Raw genomic sequence first — 22,469 nt, 5'->3', positions numbered from 1 at the left:
TTCAGGTGCCCTTGCCCCCTGATTGATTGATTGATTGATTGATTGATTGATTGATTGATTGATTGATTGATTGATTGATATACCGCCCATCTGGTAGCCAGGGCCACTCTGAGCGGTTTAAAACAAATACTGTAGACAAGAGGGAGCAGCAGGGTGCATAGATGAATAAATTTCAGTAAGCATGTGCATCTGCTGTATATACATCTGAATACTACAAAGTATTTGATTAGAATAACTTTCTTTAATACATGTGTCTTAATAAGTATGATTTGTGCAACATTTTTGACAAGGTCTTTTTAATCAGAAGCAGGACTATATAAGAAGGTACCATGGAGATGATGAGTTGCAGGATAACAAATCCTGTATCCACTACAGTGGGGTCTTGACTTAAGAACGGCTCGAGTTAAGAACATTTTGACTTAAGAACCGCTCTCATAGGAAAATACTGACTTGACTTAAGTCAGGGGTGTCAAACTCAAATTCATCGGGGGCCGCATCAGCAGTTTGGTCCCCATCAAAGGGCCGGTTGTATCTGTACTGATGGCCTTGCAAGGACCCCATCCGACTTGGTGGGGAAAGGAAGGAAGAGAAAGTGTGTGTGTGTGTGTGTGTGTGTGTGTGTGTGTGTGTGTGTGTGTGTGTGTGTGTGTGTGTGTGTGTGTGTGTGTGAAGGAAGAGAAAGTGCCTGTGTGTGTGTGTGTGTGTGAGAAAGAGAGATACAGGAAGAGAACGTGTGTGTGTGTTTGTGTGTGTGTGAAGGAAGAGAAAGTGCCGGGGTCTCTGTGTGTGTGTGTGTTTCTGTGTGAGAGAGAGATACAGGAAGGAAGAGAACGTGTGTGTGTGTCTGTTTGTGTGTGTGTGTGTGTGAAGGAAAAGAAAGTGCCGGGTTCTGTGTGTGAGAGAAAGAGAGAGAGAGAGACAGAGAGAGTTACAGGAAGGAAGAGAATGCGTATGTGTGTGTGAAGGAAGGGGAAGTGCCGGGGTCTGTGTGTGTGTGTGTGTGTGTGTGTGTGTGTGTGTGTGTGTGTGAGAGAGAGAGAGAGAGAGAGAGAGAGAGAGAGAGAGAGAGAGTTATTTAGTATATGCAACTCTGCTTGGATCTTGCAAAAAAAACCGCATTCTTCAATCCTTTCAAATGCTCAGGCATTGCAATCGAGCAAGAGAGAGAACGGAACGTCAGGGAAGGGAAGGGAAGGGAAGCGAGCAACCAGCCAGCCCTCCCTCCCTTCTCTCCGCAGCTGGGTCGAACGGCCACCTCCGACGTTACCCAACCGGGCCGGCGCATCGCTCCGCGTTCCCTCTTCTCTCCCTCTCCTCAGGGCCGCGCTGGCCGCTGCCTCCTGCGTCCCCCCAGCATCTCCTCCCTCCGCCTCGGAGCCCGGCCAGGAACTCCCACCGCTCCCCTTCCCTTCCCTTCCCCTCGGGGCGACAGAGGCGGCGTGGAGCCCCCTCCTCGCGCGGCCTTGGGAACGGCTCTCGCCTCAGGCCGAGAGCGAGCGAGGAACAGGCACGGGAGGGAGGGAGGGAGGGGGAGCGGGGGGTGGAGGGAGAGGAAAGGAGTGACAGCGCCACAGCCAATCGGAAGGAGGACGTAGCCTTGTTAACTTGAGCCATTTTTTCAATGAATTTACTCCGTGCAGGCACAGAGTAAATTCATTGAAAAAAAAGGGGGGGGAGGCTGCAAGGCTGGCGGCGGCTCCGGGGGTCATCAGTCGAGGTCTGGGGGGCCGGATTTGGCCCGCGGGCCTTGCTTTTGACACCTGTGACTTAAGTACTTAGATTTGAGTTAAGAACTGAAAAAAAAACACGTGGGAGGCAGGGAAAGTGCAAAATGTGAACTTTCAGTTAACTGTTGGCCAGTGAAAAGGGTGCCTGTCTGCTTCCTCACTCCTCCCAGCGTTTAGAGAGTGGATTGGGAGACAGTCATCGGACTGCCTGGTACTGTACTGCCTGGACTGTATTTTCCCTGCCTTCCCTGAACCTTTCTTGACCTAAGAAAAAAAGAAACAAAATATCCCCCTCTAGTGGTCGAAGGTGGAATAGCAGCTTCCCATTAGTTTCTATGGACGGAAAAGAGCAGATACGGATCAAATGGTTTTCAATGCATTCCTATGGGAAATGCAGATTTGACTTGACAACGTTTTGACTTGAGAACCGCCTTCCAATACGGATTAAGTTCTCAAGTCAAGACCCCACTGTACTTCAAACTAGTTATGTTCCCATGTTTCTTTCCTTGCATTCTGTGTTTTACTTATATAAAACAGCTGAATATCTGCATTTTGCACTCTTATATGGGTACCAAAGAATAAACTAGCATGAAGGGCATGTGTATACAATTTGATACATATATCTTTAAATATACTCAGAAATGATGTACTGAATCCTGAATTTCAGTCTTGTATGACTGCACATGTATACTCTCTCAATCTCTCATGCACACTTGTGTTTTTTTCACACAATGTATGTACTGTACATATATGTATTGTTTAAAGAACAAGTGATGGAACACATAATGTAATTGGAAGCAATCTGTGGATTTATATTTATTTATTTATTTAAAATACATTACCACACTTTTCTCCTTAAAAAGGATCCAATGAAAGACAGTATTTAAAGCTGAAAATAATGAGTATGCAATGTAGTTTACATCATTAGATCATATTTAAAGCTAAGAACAATATATAAAAAGGCAGCTTACATATGATTCCTACTAGCATTTAAGTTTATTAAGGCACTAGTGATAAACTGCTTCATCAAATAAATAAAAGGAAAATGAATATGTATGGCTAGGATTCCATTTGTTGAATAGGGAGCCCATGGCATGATGGGCCTATACTTTGGAATCATCTGTGATTGGCCTGATATGATCATGGTGAGCACTGAGGCATTTATTTTGAATTATCCCAATTTGAGACCAGCTCCTATATTAATCAATAGAGAAAAATCAAGCAATGTACTTGGGTGAACCAGTTCCTGGGCTATAAATTATTTTAAGGACAAGTACCCTCTCTCTTTTCTCACTGTCTCTCAAAATCTGGAGCCGGAGTCCCAGAGGCAGTTTGTGTCGTTCTGGCAACTTCTGCGACATCGCTGGAACCAGTTGTATTGGCTCTTGCCTTTCCATTGGATTATTTGAGCGATGTGGAAAGGGGGGATAAGGTGCTTGGGTAACAGCCTATCCTCCATATTATTTTACCCAGGCTTCGTGCTCTGGAGAGGACAATCCAGTTTCGCATACAGCACATTACCATAGTCTCTTGAGACTGAAGGATGCCTATGAACTGCTATCAGAGGATACCTTATGAGCTTTATTTTAAAAAGCTGTGTTAAATCAATGAGAAGGATGGAAGGGAATTAGAAGAACTTTAAAGTTTATATTCGTGCCTTATAGAGGAATTAAACTGATGTCTAGAAAAAGAGCTGAATGTAGTTGTGTTGTGATGGTAAGAAACAGTTGAATGATAATGTTTTACTGTCATTTTCAAATCTCTTCACACTGGTACTGTTATGTTTTTCAAGTAGTAAACACATTAATTGCATATCTATATAGGGGAAGTAAGACAATGGAAGAAATAACTTTTGCTTTTAATATTGCTGCTTTTTGATAGTGTCTGTTGATAAGTATATCCTTACACACCTTTGACATCAAAACCAACATCAGGATGTCTCACTTCCTTCCAGCCAATTGCTGGAGGTGCCATAGGGCAAAGTGACATTTTTTAACAATGATTATATTACCTTCAGTAGGAAGATCGTGCTGATGCCTAATGAAATGGTTTGGTATAAAATGTATTAATTTTCAAGGTTATATAACCTTTGGGATTTCAGTTTTCAAAACAAACTTTCAGAGTTTTTGCATATACACAGAAACCTAATACATACTAATGGGCTACGTGACATTTTGAACATAACTTCAGTGTTACAAAATACCTTTTAAAGGACATGATTCTCTCATGTTTTATTATGTCCATAGCATCTTTAACTTGGATTTTATCTGAGAAACTAGATTTCCATTCAGAACAAACTGAGAAAAATAGTTTTCTTATGTTTCTTAAAATTACTTCCTTTCACATAAGAAGGGAGGGATGTGGGTCCAGCAGATTTTGTTGATAATATATCATCTAGGAATGCATTATGTACATGTAATTGTCAGCTAAATGTAACAACTTTATTAGATTACAACTCAAATATCTTATAATCTTGTTTGGCTATAGCATACATCAAACAGCAAGATTCAACTTACATTTTAATAAAGATTTCTTTCTTTTTTTCTTTATTTGAATATATTTTATATATGAGCTCCTTCCAGTATATGTATTGATTCTTCGATTTCTTTAAGAAGAAATTCACCATATGCATACAGCTCTCCAAGCTATACCTTAGTACTGCTTTCCATTTTCTTTTGTGAAATGCACTGTTCTCCTAAAAGTATATCATTTCTTTTTATCTTCCAGCATCTATTAAAAGAGCTGCTTTCATATTATACCACATGTAACTGTATAAGTCATTGTATCTTAGGAAATGAGTCCTCTTATGATAACCAGGAAAGAACTTGTTCAAGGGTTTCCCCCTTGGTATTATAAAGTTAACAGATGCAATATCCAGTGCTTTCACCACATAATTCACTTCTGTAACATACACTTCCATACTGGACTGAGCATACACTGTATCTGGATATGACATATACATCAGACTGTAGATAATATTTTCATTACTAAATGTTTTCAAATAGCAAAAAATAAACTATGCATAAAAAACTAATACAGATAACAAAATTTCAGTGATTTTTTTTCTTTTTTCTGGCATTCTGATTTTCAAAGTGTAGGAATCTGATATGTGATTGAATATTAGTCATTTGATCCCCAAACTGAAATCTGGAATAATGCAGCTCACGAACTAGTTTGCAGTCTTAGTTGTGCACCCAGACTTTTTGCAGTTGTGTCTGATGCTGTCTGCAGATAGTTTGCACTTACGCTTCCTGTGGTCAGAGGGTGTCAGGGTTCTACAATATTTAGAAAAACCATTAGGAAAGTGCTGTTTTTAACCTGCTTGATCAACTATTGAGGAACAGTTTGTTTTTTCGATGCTTTATGAAGTATTATAGATTTGGTTATGATTATGTATTATTTTTATACTGTTATGTTGCTTCAGTTACAAATATCTGATTTGCAATGTAGGCGGCTGCACTACCATACCAGAATCTGACCTTGAGGAAAGGCTACCCTCACAAGACTCTACAGCAAGGTTTACCAATCACAAGCATCTCACTAAACACACTGAATCTGGTAAGAAGGGAGAAAATAATAATGTATGCATTGATAGTTTTGGAATAGCTAAAGGTTGACTTCAAAGTATTTGTGTTCTGTTGTTGGTTCAGGCATTCCCTGTCAGCTCTAGCAATTTTCCTTCATTGTTTCCACAAAGTATTGGGTAGGATGTACTCAGACAGAGCCCTGCTATCTCCATGTTTTTCAGGGCTAAGAGAAACCCTTTGCTTCTTGTCATTGCTCAGATACTTGGAGAAAGCAGGTGAACAGTCAGAGTTGAAGGAAGAGGAGGAACAGGGCCAGGGAGTGATCAGTCAGCCAGCTGTTGAAATATAAGTTCAGTATGTCTGCTGGATTGTTCAGTGGTTTAGTTATCTGGCTGCAGAGCTAGAGGTTGGCAATTCAGCTCCTCACTATGCCTCCTACAAGTAGAACCAGCCTATATGTCCTTGGGCAAGCTGCACATTCCCAGGGCAACCCCAGAAGGAGAGAGCAGTAAACCACTTCTGAGTATTCTCTACCTAGAAAACCCTGAAAAGCATGCTATAAATCAGAATTGACTAGACAGCACATGATTAATATTTAGCTGGCTGGATAATTCAGTGGTTTAGGTATCTGACTGCAGAACAAGAGGTTGGGAGTTCAATTCTCCACTGTGCTTCCCAGCAGAAGATCCAGTTTGTGTGGCCGTGGGCAAGCTGCACAGTTCCAAGGCACCCCCAAGAAGAAGGGAATGTTAAAGCACTTTTGAATATTCTGTACCTAGAAAACCCTGGAAAGGGCTGCAGTAAGTCAGAATTGACTTGATAGCATGCAGTTATTATTATTATGTCTGCATTGGTGCTGCCCCCAGTACTGACCCCTCACAAAGATATGCCAAAGAATACTACAGGTGTTGTGCCAACTGGATGCAGGGTAAATTCAAAACAATCATTCTGACAAGTATTTTTGAATTTTATGACAAGAAGAAGTGAATGTGGATGAAGATGAGGATAATAAAATGTGATATTTTTCTTTATTGAGACTTACAAAAGCTGATGTGTGTTTGTGATAAATGTATTAGCAGTAGTGTTTAGAAATGAAAAATATTATGTTGATAACACAATGTCTGAAAAGACTGTGTCTTTTGGGAATGTTGCAGCTCTGCTATATTAAATCCAAAAAGTATACTTGTACTAACCTACTATAATGTTTAAGAAAATCACCCATTACAATTTTCATGTTATTTTCTGAGTCACAGCTTTCATCCTTCTATTCATTTAAAAACCCCACATCTCCTCTATCTGTTATGAGTCACATCTTTGTCTGTGATTTATTTTAAGTGCACACGTTGGATATCAGTATTATCTTAATAGTACTAATATAAAACTAAGTGTTGTATTTGAAAGTTAGAGGAAATAAGTACGTTGGCAGTTTTGGGTTGTACATAATTGCAGAACTGACGTTTCCTCAAACAACAGAGAGTCAGAAAACTTAGCACCTTAGATACTAACATGTTTACTATTCTTGAGTTAAAAGCTGCTCCAACATATGATTGGAATGTTACATTGAATTTCAAATATGTATACACGCATGGTTTAGATAAAGTATAAATTGTGTCACACAGAAAATGAAATGCAGAGGTATTTACCTTATTAGAGATAGCCTTTCACAAAACAGGTAGTAACACAGAGATCATTCCATCAGTGAACTGATTAACATAGAGTCATAGAATCTTAGAATAATTGACTTGGAAGGGGCCTATAAGGCTATCGAGTCCAGCCTCCTGCTCAATACCCTATTTATATTTACTACTTTTTGTTTCCTACTGACCGTATTGTTTTTGTCTTACCCTGGCAACCATATATAACTTGTAATTCAGCACAAAACTTTATGCATCTGATAAGGTGGACTGCAAGTTAAAAATTAGATTCAGAAAAGAAGGAACTTCATTTAAATAGCAACAGACTATTTCTGAATTTGTCTCTGATTAATTCTTCAATCAGTACATTGGAAATGGAAGATAATCTTGTCAAGCCTCAGCATTGGTTTAGCTATGTGCTGCTTAGGAGAAGCATCTAGGCTGATTTTAAGGAGTCTAAACAAAGCTCTGGGAAGGTATCCATTTCCAAAAGGTTGCCTGGATAACTGTGTGTACAGGATGTAAGTATTATTAAAAATATGAGTAGTAGGGGTGTTAACCTCTGAGAAATACAAACACAAAGATTATCTTGCAGCTAGTCCCAGCTAGCAAGTATAAGTGGTTTGTCACAGTACATGTAAGACACTGAAGAGAAGTGTAAGATATATTGCAAATTAGTAATTAAAGCAACTTCTCTTTGTTACAAAGAAAAAACATTTTCAGCCTCCCCCCTCCACAAATGGTTTGGGGCCTGGACATTTGAGGAAATGACTCTTTTTATGTATACTTGCCCTGTCCTTAATACCTTGAAAGGACAGACCTCTCTGTGTTGCAACATGGAGAACAATCCCCTATGCCAGTGGTCCCCAACCCTTTTGAGACCACGGACTGGATGAGCCTCTGAGGAAGGTGGGGGCCCCTGTAGGTACGCATGAGTGTGGATGCGCTCTTGGGCGCATGTGCGAAGCAGTGGGGGAGCACCCACCTGCACGCCCGCCAGCCCACCCACCACTTCACGCAGGTGCACGGGTACTCAGGTGCATGCACAAAGTGGTGGGGAGCGCCCACGTGCCAGCGTGAGCGCTCCGCCACCCCTTTGCGCATGCACAGCGGCGCCTGCACAACCACCTGTGCACCCACCCACCTCTTCATGCGGGCACTCAGGCACTCAGACACACGCGTGAAGGGGTGAGGGAGCGCTCATGCCAGCGCTGGCACCTGCACACATGCGCAAAGCAACTGTGGGGAGAGGAGTGTGTGCGGGGAGGGCAGGAGGTCTATCTTTGTGGCCCTGTCTGGCTCAGGCCATGGACTGGCACCGGGCCGCAGACCGGGAGTTGACGACCTCTGCCCTGTGCGAAGATATGGGACTCTAGCACCTCATTTATGGTAGAGGCTCGACTCACACCAGCACTGATCTCATTTCTGTGCCAGGTTAAAACATGGTCATTTATCACAGCCTTTGTGGAGTAAGGATCATAGTCTTAATAAGCTGTAGGGGCTTCCTTATTGTTGTTGATCTTAACATTTTATGTAGTTTTTAATATTTTTAAGTAGCTTTAATTTTTTTTTAAATAATGCATTGTTTGTTCTCCCAGAAAGGGATTTTTTAAATAGCATATTTATACATCAGTGTGTGCACACATACTATAAAATAAAATATCAACTATAAATTAAACAAGAAATACAGCTTCTTTAGCAGCACAAAATAAAAACAAAATAACTAACAGAGCTAGTGAGTTGGGGAACAAATTAACGAAAACTGGGTTCATCCAAATGAAGCATTTGTTCCGATGTGCTAGTTGGTGCCACTCGGTGCCACAATTATTCCTGAAAAATTATTCATTTGCTTTCTTTGAGAAATTATCGTGTTTTTAAAGGAATGGTTCAGAAATAGTACACAAAACCTGAAGAGATACTTCTAAAATGATCTTAAATGCAGGGGGTTATTTTATTTTAGATTACTGCTATCACCCGGGTAGGTGGGGCTCTTTAGCCTGGGAAGGCAGCCCATCTAGGAGAAGGAAAACTCTGATTCCAAACCTCCACTGCCTTGGGGCTATATCCACTGATGAAAAAGGCTTGAGGAGTTAACCTTGAGGCAAAATCCGGACCCGGAGTCCCAGAGGCAGTTTGTGTCGTTCTGGCAACTCCTGCGGCATCGCTGGAACCAGTTGTATTGGCTCTTGCCTTTCCATTGGACTATTTCAGCAATGTGGAGATGGGGGGATAAGCTGCTTAAGTAACAGCCTATCTTTCATATTATTTTACCCAGGCTTCGTGCTCTGGAGAGGACAATCCAGCTTTGCATACAGCGTTGAAGTCCTCCATACAGAGCACATTACCATAGTCTCTCGAGACTGAAGGATGCCTATGAACTGCTATCAGTAATGGGTTCCAATAGGAACCATTTCCAGTGGAGGCTCACTCCACTATTAATCAACTTTGGAAATCTTTGGAAGTCTTTCAAAGCATTTTTTCCCCCGAACACATTGAGGAAAAATGATCTTCCATGGGGGCACTGTTGGAATAGCAGTAACACTGAAAGCTTCTAATCCAAGAAGCTCATGCTGCCTGAACTCTGGCTCCAGTACAAAATGAAACATATACCTACAGAGTTGGCTTTGGAAAGGTGGAAAGCTAGGTATTTTGACATTTGTTGTCAGTGTTAGTACCAATTTAAGCGTTGAGTTGTCCGTATGATGGAAAAAAGGGTTGTAACATAAGCACATTATCAAGTACAGACATGGGAATAAATGCTCCATCTGGATGAGACAATTTAAGGCATACTGAAAATGGGCAGTGTTCATCAGATGTAATAGAAAGACAATACAGTCGTGCCTCACTTTATGATTGCCCCGCATTACAAGAAAACCGCATTACGACGATCTTTTTGCGATCGCAATTGTGATTGCAAAACGATGGTCTAAATGGGGTTTTTTCGCTTTGCGATGATCAGTTCTCTGGTTCCGGAACCGATTCTTTGTAAAATGATGATTTTAAAACAGTTGATTGGCGGTTTCAAAATGGCCACTGGGTAAACAAAATGGCTCCCCACTGTTTTCTGGGACGGATTCCTCACAAGACAGGCAGTGAAAACGGCTGCCCTATGTAGGATCTTTGCTGGATGGTGAGTTTTGACCCCCATTGGAACGCATTGAAGGGGTTTCAGTGCATTTCAATGGGTTTTTTTCCCGCTTTACAATGTTTTCGCTTAATGGCGATTTTCCTGGAACGGATTATCGCCCTTAAGCGAGGCACCACTGTACAGTGGTGCCTTGCACAGCGAGGTTAATCCGTCCCGGATTAACCCTCGCTGTGTGAAACATCGCTGAGCGGTAAGAAAAAAGCCATTGGAATGCATTAAACTCACCGTTCAGCGAAGTTTTTCAATGTCCGGCAGCCATTTTCGTGCCCTCCCCTTGCTTAACGAGGGTGCAAAAACGCTGTGTGTGGCCATTTCGGCTGTTCTGGTGGCCATTTTGTTGCCGCGGAACAGCTGATCGGCGGGTCGCAAAGCGAAGGTCGGTAAGCGAACCGCTTACCGACCTTCGCTCTGCGATTTTCGCCCATTGGGGCAGTCGCTCTGCGATCGCATTAGCGATCGAAAAAGCGTCACCATAGAGCGAATTCATCGCTCTACGGTGTGCTCGTTCTGCGAGGCACCACTGTATATAAATTTCTTTGAAGATGGAAATTAAGTTTTAAAGCCCTGTTTGATGTCCCCATCAACCATATCTCTTGAAGGTGGTGCAATATGAGTAAAGACTCATTTGTAGATCTATTTACAAAACCTTAGAAGTTAGGCAATTTATTATTCCCTACAACAGGCTTTATTTTTATATGTAACCAGCATTGAGGGTAGGATACAAATTGATGGTTTGCCCTTCTACATGTACAATGGAGATGGGAAATGTTGTAAGGATGCAACAAGGCTGTAAAATTGTCAGCAAGTTCTTTGCATTTCAAAATTCACTTCTTTGGTAGATTTTGAAATACGTAAGTGTGAGCCAGTGATTTTTCTAAATTGGCCTCAATGTGAACTATTATTCTTTCCTTCTTCCTGTTTAGTATGATTTTTCAGTTTGGTGGTACCTATTGTGCTATACAGTGGTGCCCCGCTATACGCTTACCCCGCATGACGTCGAAATCTCTTAACAATGATATTTTTGCAATCTGTATTGCAATCGCAAAACGATGGTTCCTATGGGGGAAATCCGCATTACATTGATTAGGAGCCTGCTTCGCAAACCATTTGTTCGCTATACGATGATTTTTCCAGCTCCGCAAAATGGCTTCCCTCCCTTCTCAAAATGGCTGCTTTCCAGAGGGAAGCTTCGCATTACAGCGATTTTGAACAGCTGACCAGCGGTTCTCTATGGGCAATCTTCACTGGATGATGAGGTATTTCCCCTATTGGAACGCACTGACTGGTTTTCAATGCATTCCAATGGTTTTTTTCTGCTTGACAACGATATCGCTTAACAGCGATTTTCCTGGAATGGATTATCGTCATCAAGCGGGGCACCACTGTATAAAGAACCTTGAACATTGATTTCATGTTAATTGCTCTTGCAGTTATAGCTTTGATTTAAAACATCCTGTTATCCATTCCATCTATTTCTAAATTACTTTTATTACTTCTTTATTTATTATTTTAAAGAAATAAGTTAGACAATTAAATGTTCTCATTTAGGTGAGCACCTACTCATGTAGATGCTACAGCTTTGAACTTTGCATTGGATGTTTCAGTGGAAGAGTAGAGAAAATTTACCTTAACTGAAATATTTATTGTTTGGTCACCCTGGCGGTTTATTCATACTGAAAGAAAGTCATGAAGTATGTGGGCCTACTTCTTCTTTAATGTCTTGACAACAACCAATACCATCTAGCATTGTATCCTTCTAGACCACTTTTATGTCCCCATCAGTGTGACATTAATGTAATGGTGATAAAGAAGAGGGATATCTTCTTTATCACCACCACAAAGTAAGGCTTTTACTGGTGTCAGGTCAGGTTCACACTTGGTTTTGTGCCATCTGTGCTCTGTTTTGTTGTACCTGAATACCAAGAACTCTATTTTCTGCAAACATAAAAACAAATATGTTGCTACAATTTCACTAAGAATGCTCAGGAAGTATTGCAGCCACAGCCCAAGTCATTTTGGTGTTCTGAACAAAGACCTCAGCTTTCATAGGAGCCTTGGCTAGATAATTCCCCATAGTTGTCGAAAATATTCTGGATCCTTCAAATCACAGGTAATCTTAGAGTCTGATTTGATAAGGTAATGATTCATCCATGACAGGGGAACTATTGTTGATTCCCCTGCACCAAATCATCTCATGCCTCCATCAGAATATGACATTCAACATATTTTGTGTCTGTTAGCACTTGAGTTTGCTCCTTGTTTTTCAGAAGAGCCAACCCAGTCCAAGTAAGGCAGCATTGACTTAGTAGTGCATAAACACTGGGACATTACAGACAGATTTGAGAAAATACAGTATGGTTCTTCTTTCCTGAGAGTTTTGCTAATTCACTAGTCCCTAAAATCATTTGACTTAGTATGTCAGTTCTTATGCTAAAAAATTGATTTAAAGCAGCAGGATTAATATCCATAAGTACTAGACCACTTCAGCTGATTATTTGGGAGGATAATTTTAATCTGTGGAGGTGCAGGTTGAAGGTACATGAGCATTTAAAAAAAAAAAATTAAAAAAGGAAAAATGAAATCTAAAAGGTTATTTTGAACAATTAATTCATTTAATAATCTGTAAATTGCTTTATATTTTCTCCAACATCTAAAAAAGTCATACTGAAGTTTATGGTAATAACTAGGTGAATTTTAATGCATTTGATTAATCTGTTATAAGGCAGACAATTAATCAGCAATGAAGTCTTCAATCAGTTAATGGCCTGAGTAACACAAGAAATGTATGCAGGGTTATTTAGCTTGAAGCTTCATTATGAAGTTATCAGTCATTTAATTTTTCTAGTAAGTTTCTACTAAGACATAACTCAGGAACTTTTAACTTTGCAACACTGAACTGGGTGTTCTATACAGCTTTGTTTTGCAGAGCTCAAAGGATATCATTGTTCCTTTTTCTTGCTATTTCCTGTAGTTGACTAGCATTCAAAATGGCATTTTAAAATGAAATTTGGCAGCTTTTGAGTTCATAAGATAGATATGGAAAATAGAATTAAATTGTATTTAAAGACTTATGAACTCCAGATTTGGACTAAACTTTAACATGCCATACTTTTGTCCCAAATAGCGTGCTTTTGTTTCATTTAATAGCTTGTGCGCGACCCTCTTATATTTTAAAAAAAGAACAGCTTCATGACATTATATGAAGCTGTTTGCCATTTTTGAAATAGCACAAGGAAAATTTAAATTACAGTTTTAATACATAAAGGTATATAACTCAGCTCTTTCCAAAACCAAACTCTTCAATATTCAGACCACCACATGAGAAATATAAGGAAAAACAAATATTTCTTTCTTTATTTCTTTACTGCTATAGTTTGGTCATGTCGAGCCATTTTAGGCACTATAGCTAGTGAAAACCTAGATTTGCATTTGCTAACAGTCAGAATATCCAAGTATCTAATACAGTGGTGCCTCGACTTATGGAATTAATCTGTATTGGAACTGTAGTCGTAGGTTGAAATTTCCGTAAGTCAAAGCACCATTTCGCATAGGAATGCATTGAAAACCATTTAATCCATTCCGGCCGAAGGAAAAAATACCCCCCCCAAATAAAAATAAAACACTGCAAGCCCCTGGGCCTGCAAAAAATCAAAACAAATCTAAAAACATAATCCCACCAGCCCAATCCCACCCTGCAAAAACCACCCAAAACAGTTAAAAGTTAAAAGCAGCATCTTACGTCGACTGCTTTTCCCGGCCCTGGCTCCAAAGCTGCCATGACCGCCGGCGCCTGGAGGCCTGAGCCTGGCTGGGGTGCTTCAGCCACTTGCCCCCGGCTGCGGTCGCCCAGCGCCAGGAGCTCGAGCTTGCCAGGTTTCATCGGCTGCTTGCCTCCCGGCTCACCTCCCGCTTGCTCCATGCCACCCTCCATGGGCCCATGGCAGGAAATTCAAATGGTGGAGGGTGGTGCAGAGCGAGCGGGAAGCGAGCCAGGGCGAGCAGCCGAAGCACCCCGGCCAGCTCAAGCTTCCCAGCGCTGGGCGACTGCTACCTCTGTCGCCCGCGCCGCCAGAGCACCCAGCAGGGTCAAGCCTCCTGGCTCTGGGCCGCCCCCATTGCATCCCTTTCCCTAATGAAGCAGCCTCTTCGCCACCAACATTTAGTTGTAAAATTAAATTTCTCACCCTTTCCCCCTGCCTTTTTCCTTTTCTAAGTGGAAGCTCCGGCTGCAAGTAGAAGCAAAATTTTGCGGCCAGAGCTTTCCATAACTCGAAATTTTCGTAAGTGGGGACATCTGGTTATAAGGATTTAATGCATAATTGCTAAAGTAATCTTGAGATTTAAAATTATGTCTCTCATGTCTTGATAAAGTGATCAATATGTGCACATTTTTGGTCAAATGAAATGTATTACAATAGAAGGACCTAATATGCATATTAGTCCCTAAGATTAGTCCCACTTTGGAAGTGTACATGTCAATTCAAATTGCCCATATAGGACACTAGGTTTCTGGAAGCATTCTGAAAACATTGATGTCAATATATAAATAAGAGAAATATTTAGTTATGCTATGGATGATTTGTCCATGAAAATTCCTTTAAAGCTTTTCAGAATCCAGTTTTCTTCCTATGGACTGGAGAAGAGGGGAGTCTGTACAAGACTCCCACATCTCAATTGACCACTGCCACCATCCTTATTTGGTACAAACTGAGTAGCTTGCATATGAGAAGGAATATGGAAAGAAAGCACAGATCTGATATATTTAAAATATATATTGGAATATAAAGTGAGATTCAAACCACTACTGAACTTATTTCTCACACAGGGAGAGGCAATTTTCTAGAACAACTGATCCAATAACAGCAAACCACTCATGCAACTAAGGAATTTCTGATTAGGATCAGATTATCAAAGGAACAAATGTAGAGGTTCCACTGGGCACATGGATGTAGTTGTCTTTTGGAGATGTGCTGAAAGGTGTCAAGGTCCCAAACTGTTAAGACCAGCACCTTGAATTTGGGCACAGAAACTACCAAGAAGCCAATGAGGTGGGCCCGAGTTGGGATAATATGATCAAATTTACTTACCCCAAAATCAGCTTCGCCACCATGTTTTGAACCTGTTGAGGTTTCCATAGCATCTTCAAGAGCAGCCCCATGTAAAGAGCATTACAGTAATCTATTCTTGAGATTACCAACACACATGCCAGTGTTGTTAAAGATTCCCTGTCAAAAAAGGGGCAGAATTGGGCAATCAATTGAAGCTGGAAAAAAGCATTGTGGTTACAACACAAAACATTCTAGGAGATCTCATCAGAACAGCAGAAGTGATTCCACAAAATCCTTAGGAATGACAGAGAAATACGGCAAAAATATCTGGCTGAACACTATAGTTACTGCTTTAACCTAATCCAGCTGCTTGAAGTCCTAGCTGCACAGTGGTCATCTGATTATCACCAGATGTAAGCTAGAAGTTGTTTTACCTTTTAATATGGTAGACGCATGGCAATGAACTGACAGATACTAGTACCATTTCTCTTAGGTGTTGACATCTTAATTGCTAATCTGAAGAGTGGTCTATGTCCTTCCCAATAATAGAATGTATTCTGTCAAATTCAAAATGCTTTATTTTTTCCTTGTGCCACAGTTATTATTTTTCTTCATATACAGTGTAATCCATCCCAGCTGAAAGGGGAAAAGAAAAGCAAACAAACCATGCAAGACCCTTCAGAAATGCAAAAAAAGCAAAGCAGAAAGCAAACAAACCATGCAAGACCCTTCGGAAATGCAAAAAAAGCAAAGCAGAAAGCAAACAAACCCTGCAAGACCCATCAGAAATGGGGGGGGCTAAACCTAAAAAGCAAACAAACCCCACAAGACCCATCAGAATTGGGGAGAACCAAAAGGCAAACAAACCTCACAAGACCCATTGGAAATGGGGGAAAAAACACCAAAAAACAAACAAAAAACCTCTGCAAGACGCATCGCAGCATAGAAACATAAGCCCACCACCCAGCCCAAAACCGTGCTGCAAAACCCACCCAGAACAGTTTCAGAAAGCAGCACCTCACCTTACCAGGCAGTTCGAAGCCTCCTCTGATCGCACTCACTCTAACTGTTGGGGCAAAAGAGCTACAAAGAAGCAGCCTCTTCGCCTAACAATAGTTAGCAATTTGACTTCCCCGCCTTTTCCCCCCTGCCTTTTTCTGTTCGTAACCGGAAGCTCCGGCCACAAGTCGAAGCTAAATTTTGCAGCCGGAGCTGGTCATAATTAGAAATGGTTGTAAGTCGGGACGGTCGTAAGTCAAGGCACCACTGTAGATACAGAGGCTAAATCTAATCAGATGGGGTCTGAATTACTCTAGACTGAATGGGAATGTGGTCTCAAATGCTGAACTGGTCTACCTATACACAATTGGGCAAGCCATGCATAGCAAGACATCTCTTTCCTGAACAAGCTTTATTTCAAACCTCACATAAAAATACTAAACAAGAAAAACTAAACTAAATCTAAAGAAGTGATTCTGCTTGTAGAAGAGAGAGCATGATGAAAGTTGTAGGACCTAGTGTTTTTAATACTGGCTAAATTCTATGTACAGGCTGGAATGACAGCCTGCATTTTCTAGTCTAAGTACAAGTGATCACGTCCCTTCCACTCACCATGCTTTACAATTAACTGTAGCAGCCACAGTTACTTAGAAGATAACAGCATTATTTTTAACTTTCAAAAAGTATACAAAATCCTCCTGATTAACATTTTGTTCAGGATTGAAATAATTGTGCTAATAGGTCCATACACCCACAAAGTTTGGATTTACTTTTCAGTTTAAAATCTCACTATACAATTTGAATTTAAATTGGCCTTTGCATCCTAACCATTCTGCATTTCCATACCACTGTTGTTGGAATGGTGGGTATATTCAGAGATTTTTTCTGTGTTTTTTCCATCAATCAAAATATAAATGCAAAATATGAGATGGCATTTATACACAGCCAATTCCTGTTAAGCTCATCTCCATAGATGCCAACTATGAGGTGGTCTGATATGCACTCTAGTGATAAAATGAACTTTCCTGCATGAAATATTAGCCCTCTTGTATACATTTCCTCCATACTATGTTCAATTATCTTAATGCATGCTGTAAATGACACTGATTCATGAGCTTAGTGTGGGCAGACGTTCAAAGACCTACACCAGGAAAATATCTGAATACAAAAACCCAGTTGACTCGATAATTAATTAACTTCACCATCCTGCTTCATAGCTCTTGACAGAAATTAGGGGTTTGGCTGAAGGGAAAGGTTTTCTTTCTCTTTCTGCTCTTCACTTTAGATAGGTTGGGTGACTGCATGTGTTAGGACTTGCTATAAGACTATTCAAAGTATTCATGTATTTATGGAACTTCTGGCTTGAAGGATGAGTATTTATATTTGGGGAGGGACAAGTAATTTAATCACAAATCCCAAAAGTAAGAGATGTAAGCCTCAATTAGATTTTCTTTTTAATTTGGTTTGTAGATTAATTTGGCTCAGTTGGATCACATCTGCCATTTTAAAACTGTACAATAGATAAAAGGGAAATGGGGTAGGGGGAATGTTACAAATATACATACCATAGGCCTCTTTCATATTTTTCTTTATTTCAGATATCCTTTGAACAGAAATGGCCTGCAATAGCTGTTCATATGTAAATCTTGCAGAGTGGTTTAGACATTTTCTCTTCTTTGGAAAATAATTTTCAAAGGCAGCTTTGCCTGTTTTGGTAGTAAGGGAGGATTTGAAAGTAATATTTGTGCATAAACATAATTGCACTATTTTTGTCTGTGTGAAGAAAACCCACATGCTGTTTTTATTCATTAGCAAAGCAACTTGAGAGATGTATGTACGTGTAAATATATTACTCAGATGGCAAAAAAAGGTGAACTGTGTGACTGATGAAATCCTAGATATGCATGCTTACATGGCATACACTAACAAGATTTAGGTGGTCATGAGGAGGATGGTTTCGCTCTCATTCCCACTGAGTTTGTTGGCACAACTATAGCTTCAACAGACAAGAAAGATGCAAGGATTCAGAGTCACCTGCTGCTATTCTGTCTCCATCGTCAGATGCTCTGACAAGTAGTCTCCCAGTTTCACATACCTAATCAAGGTGTTGGGAAATGATGATAAGGATTTTATTTAGTTTTTATAAATAAAAGAGAGGTTTTTATTGTGTGCTAGATTTTAGTAGTATAAATTGGGATGTGGTGGCGCTGTGGGTTAAACCACAGAAGCCTCTGTGCTGCAAGGTCAGAAGACCAGCAGTCGTAAGATCGAATCCACGCGACCAAGTGAGCTCCCATCGCTTGTCTCCTGCCAACCTAGCAGTTCCAAAGCATGTAAATGCGAGTAGATAAATAGGTACCACCATGGTGGGAAGGTAACATGTTCCATGTCTAGTTGCGCTGGCCATGTGACCACAGAAACTGTCTATGGACAAACGCTGGCTCTACGGCTTGGAGACAGGGATGAGCACCGCACCCTAGAGTCAGACATGATTGGACTAAATGTCAAGGGAAACCTTTACCATTACAGTACCTAGTTTTAGTATCTGATTCTTCATTTGTATTTTATGCTCTTAATGAATTGTATACCACATGCAGAATGTAGGTTATTGCAATAAATTTAGTGTCATTCTTGTAGAGTACACTTTTCAAAGAAGCTCAGTTTTCCATACCATTTCCATCTTTCTGCTGTGTTGTTAAAACATGAGTTTTCTATAGAGCACTTGATGGGGATCCTGCTATTGTTTGGAAATTGTTAACTTTCTCCTGAGAGATGTTAGCTCCCTTGGAGGTCTATTTCAAGAACTGGAAGGTATGTAAAGGTGTGATTAAATAAAAGACCATAATTTGTGTTTATACCTGATTATTACTGAATTGCCTTACTACATAAAAGTATTGAATAACTTGGGAATAGGGAAAATAGCTTACTGAAGACATTTAGTTCACTTTGCTAACTTTTTTTACAGACTCAGGGAATAATTTTTCTATTTTGCCAGACTTTTAACCTTGGATACGTTTTATTTTTGCAATGACTGTTGCCATTTACGTGTCAGCTTTTGTTCTATTGATTATTTGTGTTTTATGACCTATTGTAAATCACTGTGGATTTTGTTTCATCTTGGAAATTTTTAGTCAAACAGCAGTATAATAAAATATTGTATGGAGTTAACAATCTTTCTGCAGTTTCATCCATGTTTCATAAGGAAGACCTGTGAAAGTGCACTAGTTGACTTGTGGATGATTCAATAAATTTCTTATAGCACCTCTGATATTGTTTCTTAGTTGTTATTTGCATAGATAATTATTATTATACTTTCACTAATGAAGAAAATGTTTAAGCATAAAATATGTCAAAACTCTTCACTTACTAATACATATGTACTTGCTAAATTTGTAAATGTAATTCTATTATTTCTGAAGTCAGATTTACATTACTATCAGAATAATCTGACATGCACAAAGTAGGATAGTTTAATAATTCTGGCTTTTATGAGAGTTCTGGCATGATTTAATCCAGAACCCATGTATTTGTTCTTTTGATAGTCCATGGTATTTATAAAGCTCTCCGCTAACACCACATTATGAATGAATTTATTATTTTTTGTCAGCTTTCTTCACTGTCCATATTTCAGCTCCATGCTTAGTAATCAGGGATAATATAAGTGATCTTTTCGTGGTTCTTCGTGGCCTCTATGAATCACACCCTGGATGATCTGTGCCTGCGCGGAGCCTCCCCACCTGTATAAGTACATTGGCGCCAAGTGTCCCCTTTCAGTTTCTTTCAGTTGAAAGAAACTGAAAGCCTCATAATTCTGCTTCTGTGAGTAAAAGAGAAGAGAGCTTATTTTTGATTCCTTCCTGATATCAATCTTTTTCTATTGAACTGTTAGATCAAATTCATTATCATCAGATATTTTTCTTTTTCCCCTTGCTCGGCCTCCAGCCGCAGCAGCCTCCCCTTCAATCATCAGTTTTTCTCCTCAATTATTTCTCCTATTCATGGCCCCTTTGGGCCCATTTAAGCACTGCGTTGTCTGTGATAATAAGATCCCACTTTCTGATGGACACTCTAAGTGCCTTTTATTTATTTATTTATTTATTTATTTATTGGACTTATATACCGCCCCATAGCGCTACAAGCACTCTCCGGGCAGTTTACAATTTTTACTTATACAGGCTACACATTGCCCCCCCCCCAGCAAGCTGGGTACTCATTTTACCGACCTCGGAAGGATGGAAGGCTGTTTGGGAGAACAACAACAAACTTCGTCCTGTACCGATTGCAAAAATTTTAAGCACGGAGTTCTTTGATCTTGCCTCTCGAAGCTAAAACGTCAACTTTGAAAACAATCCTTACAACCAGTTCAAATGGCCTAACCTCCATGTAGGGCCACTTCCCAAATTAAAGTAATGGAAAAAGCCATTACTGAATCATCGAAACAACATCCATCGGCTACACCAGCTCATTCCAATTCTCCATCTACATCGTCTAAGACCTTGAAGACACACAAATCGAAACCCTCGATACTGAAGTCCTCGACTTTGAAAACGACTTCTAAACGTCAGAGATCTACTGAAACTGCTCCAGCTCCGTAGCCTGTTCCTCCTAAACAAGCTAAACAGTCTAAGCCTACGGACATCCCACCACAACCACAACAACTCTCTGAATCAATTTCAGTTGGATCTCCCTCAGATGATGACAGACTTCCGTCCCATCAACCCTGTTCTCAGTTTCCAGGATGGGATGATAGAGTCGACCGACTAACGTCCTCTCCTCCCAGTCCACAACCTTCCGTTTCTTCCAGCAATCCTTTGGTTATTCCATCGCCCGAGGATTCCCATCCCAAATGGCATGACACCATTCCATATTCGATGCCCTCAGATTGCCCACCAATCCCTAACCAGAACCGTCAACATCAACAACTCGACAGCTTGCTTTATCACGTGTGGTTCAAACCCATGCTTAGCATGTGCATCAGGTTGTCATTTGCCCTGACCAGTGCTCTGCTCAACAAACTGCATTGACTAGTCGACCAGACGTTTTACCAAGTTCGATAATACCATCTAGTAGTTGGCTTGCCTCTTGACAACCATCAGTGTCAAAACAGCCATATCACCAAGAGGTACCTATATCTCAACCTGCTCCCCGCTTGATATTGAAAAAACCTTGAACTGTCAAGCAGATTTCATCCACATGTGAGGCTTTTGCAGCTCCTACTGCAATAGATGATGGAAATCATTCTTCATGCTCGGCATCGCCAGCATCCATTTATTCTACTGCTATGCCATCGCATCAGCAACCTCTGTTTTGACATCACAGAGACACAGGCTCTGATATCGACAATCCTTGATATCCATCCTGCTCCATGGACACCTGCTCCATTCTATTACATCAACACAGTTCCCATCCGGTAAATCCAATTCATCAACCCTGGCACCATTACAACACCGAGCTCGACACCAAGGTCCATCTCTACCAGTTGAGGTCCGGCGATGCTCAACCACCATCTTTAGATGTTGACAATCCTGAACATCGACAGATGTCCATGGACATGCCGCCTCCAGCTGACAAATAGACTCCATGGGTAGATGGCTTTACTTTTCCGCAGTCTTCACCATGTGAGTCGCTAATTATCAAAGAGCCATGGGAGCTTATCAACGCTTCCTCTGGGACAACATGACCACCTTTATTGAATCCCTGCCAGAGGATAAAAAGATACTAGCACAAACCTTCCAATGAGAAGGTCTCTCCGTTGCTAAACAATAGATACTTTCCACCCGCCACACTGTATACGCTACAGCCAAGTCCATGGCCACTTCAGTAGTCCTACGCCTTTTTTCCTTGCTGAGAACAGCCAGCTTAGCCAAAGATGCTCAGGCACGTATCAAAGTCCTCCACTTCAATGGAGCAAGTCTTTTCCATGCTGAAATTGATGATATACTAGAGAATGTACAAAAGAAACATTCAGCAGCCAGAGGTTGGGGAGTTTACCAGCAATGTCCTCAGCAGAATAAATGAAACCGACCTAATAACTCGTACCAGAGATTCCAACGAGACCCTCCACGACAAACCTCTTACAATCCATACTTCAGAAACCAAAGAGCCAAAACCCGGTAACAGCCTGCCGCTAGTTGGCATGACCAGAAACCCAAACACCATGTTTGACATTTCTTTGACCAAGATCGTCACCCACCCCACCAACCCTGCCCTCTGGAAACACTTACCTGCATGGGAATCCATCACCACAGATTCCTGGGTACTCTCCATCATCAGAACGGCTACCGCATCCACTTCTTGGAACTTCCTCCGACAGCACACGTCATTACTCCTCCGTCACAACCCCTGCAAGAAGAAATAACTAATTTACTTCTCAAAGATGCCAGATA

The 22,469-nt window shown here is 40.7% G+C and overlaps 1 protein-coding gene across 4 annotated transcripts in view; it reads left to right on the top strand.

Moving 5' to 3' along the window:
- The window catches only part of BBS9 (Bardet-Biedl syndrome 9), a 381,302-nt gene that overhangs the window by 248,479 nt on the left and 110,354 nt on the right, over positions 1-22,469 (top strand). For 2 of the 4 annotated variants that reach the window (XM_073003799.2, XM_073003802.2), the window contains exon 21: positions 5,178-5,285. The exons of 1 other annotated variant lie outside the window; for it this stretch is intronic. In XM_073003799.2, coding sequence (XP_072859900.1) covers positions 5,178-5,285 — 108 coding nt within the window. Of the gene's footprint in view, positions 1-5,177; positions 5,286-15,705; positions 15,876-22,469 lie in introns of those variants that run through there. One more of the 4 variants, XM_073003800.2, reaches the window with a different exon arrangement.

Source organism: Pogona vitticeps, chromosome 6 (assembly GCF_051106095.1).
Source record: "Pogona vitticeps strain Pit_001003342236 chromosome 6, PviZW2.1, whole genome shotgun sequence".
In the NCBI taxonomy this organism is placed as follows: domain Eukaryota; kingdom Metazoa; phylum Chordata; class Lepidosauria; order Squamata; family Agamidae; genus Pogona; species Pogona vitticeps.
The sequence above is the reverse complement of the archived record's forward strand: the minus strand, read 5'-3'. Positions and strand labels throughout refer to the sequence as shown.